This window comes from Equus quagga, chromosome 13, assembly GCF_021613505.1.
Source record: "Equus quagga isolate Etosha38 chromosome 13, UCLA_HA_Equagga_1.0, whole genome shotgun sequence".
Taxonomy (NCBI): Eukaryota; Metazoa; Chordata; class Mammalia; order Perissodactyla; family Equidae; genus Equus; species Equus quagga.
In genome coordinates this window covers 52,012,427-52,018,335 of record NC_060279.1, presented here as the reverse complement: position 1 = coordinate 52,018,335, position 5,909 = coordinate 52,012,427, and the positions used below count along the sequence as shown (strand labels likewise).

The window sequence follows — 5,909 nt, the reverse complement described above, 5'->3', positions numbered from 1 at the left end:
CAACCTTTCAGCAGGTGTGGCTGGAACAAACAGTAAATTCTCCTGGTTGCAGGCGCTTTCTCAAGCAGGCATTTTAAGGGAAGCTGCGCCATCCTAAAGACAGGGTCTTAAGCTGCTAGAGCCTTGTTAGAGTTTCGAAAATTCTGTTGCTATAGAGATTATCTTGGAGCTGTTATATGCAGAGGGATGTATTCTCGCTTCAGAACAATTTCAGCGGTTACACGGAAGGACCAAAGCCATAATGGCAGGATTTGGGGCTCCCTCAATTCAGCTGAGACAGGGAGGGTATTTGTGAGCTCTGCATCCTCTGCCCAGAGCCCTCCACTTCCACACTAGCCTGGCTTAAGCCTTCCCGCTCTGTGTCGATGACCATTGTGGGGACTCTAGCCTGACATATATATGCGCATACATACTGCAAAGAGCTGGGACATCTCTTAATATTTACTTTCTCCTGTTTGTACCCCTTGAGTATCTGGATGTAACAAGTCGGTTTGATTAATTAATTTCACCCAAATCTTCAAAGACCCTGACTGTCAAGACATGACAAGGTGACATTCAACCTGCATTGGTTTGGTTGGTTGGTCAGTTTGCTTCTTCTTGCTAATTCCCAATGATTCACGATTGCTTAACCATTGTTTTAACAGATGATGGGCTACCCGCTCTCTGAAGGCAAGATGGACCAGCAGACAGCCACGTCACTCTTGCAGAACTCCTCCACCCTCCTTGTAAGAGTCTAGGGAGTCACAGGAACTGGCTGAGACCTAAAGGTGGGAGGAGCTTGCCCCAAATCACAAAGCAATTAAATGGCAGAATGAGGACTGGGGCCAGAAAGTTCTGCACCCACTTTTCTACCTTTCTTACCCACCACCCGAGGGGGGTGATATTTGCACAGGGCTCATGAGGCTCACCATTAACACAAGAAGAGAAGCTGTGTCATTTACTGGGGGCGGGGGGTGGGTGGTCACTTTCACTCTTGACCCATTTCAGCACATCCCTGAGGAACTGACTCCAGTGGCCATTGAGAAATATTTAGGAGGGACAGACGACCCTGTCAAAAAGAAAGACCTGTTCCTGGACTTGATGGGGGATGTGATGTTTGGTGTCCCATCTGTGACTGTGGCCCGGCTCCACAGAGGTGAGTCCTGACGATTGGGTAGGAGAGGGACACTGACTTCACCAGCTTCACTGTCTGTCCGCCCGCCCCTCAGCGTAGACAGATATGGGGAAACTGCTGAAGGTCAGGCCTGCAAGGCTTTTCCCATGTGGCCTAGGGTGGCATGTTGTCCTATGTTGGTTTCTACCAGAAGGTGACTCTGGGAAAAGGATGCAAATGCAAGTAGTTTATTTTGGAGTTGATCACAGAAGACACCAATAGGGGAATGGAGAAGTGAACAAGAAGTAGAAGGAAGCCAATTCATGCTGCCCTGTCAAGCAAGTACCTATGTGGACACTGGAGTTGGGGAGCTCTGGGAAACCCGCAGAAGACATTCTCAGGGTTATTCTGAGTGAGCGGCATGGGAGCTCCAGTATTTATCCCCCAACTCCCAGGAGTCATTGGTTGAAGGCTGTTCCCAAGTGGTTGTTAATTCTCTGGTGCTTTGACCCGCTGTACACATGGAAGGGTGGTCTCTGGTGGCCAAAGACCTCAGGTAAAGAGCTAGAGATGCCAGGGGTGGAAGTCAGGCTGGCACGTCCAGAAGTAGAGGATATGGTGAGGCATTGATAGAGTCTGCTAAAAGCACTGCTCACTTGAAATTTTTGTAGTCCATGGGGCTAGAGCAAATCTTAGAAGATGCATCTTGAAAGGTCCAGAATTAGCTTCAAACTAATTCGTTAACTGGTGGAGCTACAGGTAAAATGAGGCCAAGCAGAAGACCAAGAGGGCTGCCTGGGACCAAGAAAGCTGAAAGAAATGAGTAGCGGGAGGTGTGGGGCCGGGTGGTCTGGCGAGGGTCAACGTCTGCGGCTGGCTTTTGTCCAGCCTGGTGTGTGCTGGGTCTACCACAGGACCTCCCACACTGACCCAAGGCTGTGTGAGTGGGGTGTGAAGTCAGGGTGGATGAGCTCACCTAGAGAGAAGGTGTCCCTTCTGGGTCCCTTTCTGAGGTCCTCACAGAACCCTTCCTTTGCTAGGAGCCCTCCTTCAACTAGTCTGCAAGCCAGGAAATGCTTCTCTGCTCCAGACCTCTCTCTCTAACCTTGCTGGGAGGGCTGTAAATTAAGGACATGATGTGCAAGGTGAAAAGTAGCTACAGGTGACCTGCTCTGTCCCCGAGCTCTAGGGACAGTAACGTAGAGGTGCTGGTTACCACTTCCCCCTCCCAAAGACCCTGATGAAACTCTTCAGCCAGGGGCCATTGGGTCAAACCTGTTCTTTCATGAACTTGGACTTTCCTCTTCCCACCTGTCTGATTTGTGGTATCCCTGTCTGCATCATCTGCTGCTCCAGCCACACCGGACTTATGTTTTTCATCTGAAATCGCATGACTTTGAGTTCAGGGTCTTTTAACAGCACTACACAGATTTTGTCAACATTATTCTTTCCTTTGGGTATTCTTTTTACTGTCTTTTTGATAAAAAAAGAACTTTCTGAATATAAAATTTGTATATAATGACATATAATATATTATAGTTGTGGAAAGTTTTGAAAATATGGAACGCATAAAGAAAAAATTAGATATAACTTATAACACCTCCACCTAGAAGTATCTGCCATAAATTTTTTTGTTGTTTTGTTTTGTTTTTGAGGAAGATTAGCCCTGAGCTAACTAGTGCCAATCCTCCTCTTTTTTCTTTTGCTGATGAAGACTGGCCCTGAGCTAACATCCATGCCCATCTTCCTCTACTTTATACATCGGATGCCTACAACAGCATGGTGTGCCAAGAGGTGCCATGTCCACACCCGGTATCCAAACAAGTGAACCCCGGGCCACTGAGAAGTGCAACATGCGAACTTAACTGCTGCACCACCTGGATGGCCCCTCTACGATAGATTTTTGATATGTTTTCTTCTATTGATCTTTCTGTGTTTTACATAAAATTTAAAAATTAATTTATATTATGTTTTTGTTCATAGAACACTATATTGTTGGCTTTTCCTCAGTGTCAGTAAAAGCTCATCGAAGACATCCATCATTTCATGGATTAAAATTTATTTTAGTACTTGGGGCTGGCCCAGTGGCGCAGTGGTCACTTTCGCCCACTCGACTTTGGTGACCTGGAGTTCACAGGTTCAGATCTTGGGCATGGACCAAGCACCATTCATCAAGCCATGCTGTGGAAGCATCCCACATACAAAATAGAGGAAGATGGGCACAGATGTGAGCTCAGGGCCCATCTTCCTCAACAAAAGAACAATTGTCTTAGCATTCCTGTCTTATTGGATATTTAGACTGGCTGCTCACATTTTGATGCCAGAAAAACATTCTTCTCAGCCTAATTTGCATAAATCTTTAATTTGTTCTCTAATAATTTTCTTAGAATTGGTTTTTAGAAGTGAAATGATTAGGCTGGGATGTAGGAGCATATTAAAGTTGCTGATACAGATTGTGAAATTGGTTTCCAATGTTAAAAGGTGGATTTCTTAATTCTCTAACCTGGGACACTCAGGCTAAAAAGTAAAAATAGCACTGCCAATTTCATAAGCATTTCCTCCCCAAAAAGAAAAAAAAGTAGAGATCGTCACACTGTTTCAATTGGCATATTTTTGATTACTAGCTCTCTCTTTCCTTCTGCTTCTCTCATTGTTCCCAACTGTAATTATCTGAATCTGTGCCTTACTTAACTTTGAAGATGTGTGTTGTGATTGTAAGGATTTTATAAATCGCAGTGATTTAAGGCATAAAGTTAAAAAATCAAGAAAAAGAAGTGTATCTTTTGGGCAGTGTTGTGCCAAAAGTAAGTTCTCTGATTCACAGAAGATCTCTCCTCTATGGCTGTGTTCTGAGCTCCTCTCTAAAACGTTTGAGCAGCAGAGGCGAGGTGAACCCCCTCCTTTCAGGGAGCTCTGCTTGACCTGGAAGCAGCTGTTTAACAAGTGGATTCCTGAACCGCAGGGGATTGCTTCTTCCAAACATCTCCTCTCCCCAAACCAAGGGTGCAATGATGGGGAGTGGGAGGCAATTAATAAATTATTCTACTTCCTCATGTCAGCACGGCATGTATTGTAAAATCATGTGGATGACTATTTAATGATGTGAAGAAATGATTATAATATTTACAGAATAACATGTACAATATTGTCTCAACTTTATATACGTAAGAGGAACATGTGGGGCTGGCCCCATGGCCAAGTGATTAAACTTCTGGGTGCTCTGTTTGGTGGCCGGGTTTGTGGGTTCAGATGCGGGGTGCAGACTTGCTCCACTCGTCAGCCACGCTGTGGAGGTGACCCACAAACAATGTAGAGGAGGATTGGCACGGATGTTAACTCAGGGCTAATCTTCCTCAAGCAAAAAAAAAAACCAAAAACCAGGATATGTGCTAAAATATTGACAGTTTTCTCTGAATGGTGAGATTATATCTGATCTTCCTGTACATTTTCCTTTTTTATGCATTTCCCAAATTTGTTACTCTGTCCAACAGGGGGAAAACTTGTAAAGTTTCTCTACCAGACTGACTTGGGATATGACCCTTAACTCCTCATAGGCAATATGATCTATGCAAAGTGTCAACAGCCATGGCCAGGTGGCCTTTGAGTTACACCTGAAGGGGCTGGGATGGGTAGCTCTGGTGAAGCAGTCAATAGAAAAACTGACATCTCCGGGACTTGGAGAGGGGGAAGTGAGAGAGGGGGCAGGGGAGAGGAGGAGAGAGGGCAGGAGAGAGGCAACGTTGTCCTTCCTCAGCCTCTTTTCTCTCTTCTGCCACCACCTTAACACTCCCCAGGCCAAGGAAGAAGCAAGACATGTGAGGTGACAGAGAAAAAGGAAGAGCTGAGTTTCTGGTGCCCTGAGACACAAGACACAGATTGTCCCCTTTCTTCATGTGTTTGTATTTAAATATTTGTGCTTTCAGACCAGCAACATGGATTTGCTTCATTTTTCTCAGAATGGGCGAGAAAAAACACTGGAAACTCTCAAAACTGGGCAGAACAGATGACTACTGTTGCACAGCAGGGATTCTCCAAAGGAATGAAAACTAGCCTGTTATCAGTGAAATCCAGTAGTGTAAACTTTATGGTTGTAGGTGTTCTTGAGTGTGGATGCATCAGTGGGCAAAGGAGTTTATGTGAATTGACCGAGTGCCGCTATAATGATGGTTATTTTGAATGGCTCTATCTAGTGTTTCAACAGTCATTCATTCATTCTTTTAATATTCATTCATTCATTCGACAAACACTGGCTCAAATCCCATTCCACCTCCACCAGCTATACACCCTTAAGCAAGTGACAGAACCTTTGCAAAATACTACTTCTCCATTACGCTGATAACCAGGACTTTCCTGCAGGGACACACAGTGTCCAGCACACGGCTGACACTCACAATGGCAGCTGTTATTAATATTGTTGTTGTTGTATACTCAGGACACAGGCGTGCCACCAATTCCCTGAGTGCTCAGGGCCCCCAGAGACCTTGATACCATCCAGGTGTGCATCAGGTAAAATGAACTGTGTATGAATCCATGTCTTCTCAGATGCCGGAGCCTCCACCTTCATGTATGAGTTTCAGTACCGCCCAAGCTTTTCATCAGCCATGAGACCCAAGACGGTGATAGGGGACCATGGAGATGAGATCTTCTCGGTCTTTGGGGCCCCATTTCTAAAAGGTGATGTCCCATTGGTGACTACAAACTTCAGATTAGGAGATCTGGGTACAAATCTCAGTTTGGTGGCCTTGGGAGAGTTACTCCTTCTCTCCAGGTCTTAGTTTCCCAAATTCTCCATAACAGAGTTGAACAAGAAGCGTCC

The 5,909-nt window shown here is 45.3% G+C and overlaps 1 protein-coding gene across 2 annotated transcripts in view; it reads left to right on the top strand.

Annotated features, from left to right (window-relative positions):
- The window catches only part of LOC124250085 (liver carboxylesterase-like), a 66,528-nt gene extending 60,629 nt beyond the window's left edge, over nucleotides 1-5,899 (top strand). For both annotated transcript variants that reach the window (XM_046681840.1, XM_046681841.1), the window contains exons 9-11: nucleotides 645-725; nucleotides 988-1,135; nucleotides 5,636-5,899. In XM_046681840.1, coding sequence (XP_046537796.1) covers nucleotides 645-725; nucleotides 988-1,135; nucleotides 5,636-5,868 — 462 coding nt within the window. In that variant the 3' untranslated portion in view covers nucleotides 5,869-5,899. The remainder of the gene's footprint in view (nucleotides 1-644; nucleotides 726-987; nucleotides 1,136-5,635) is intronic.
- Nucleotides 5,900-5,909: the final 10 nt, after the last annotated feature.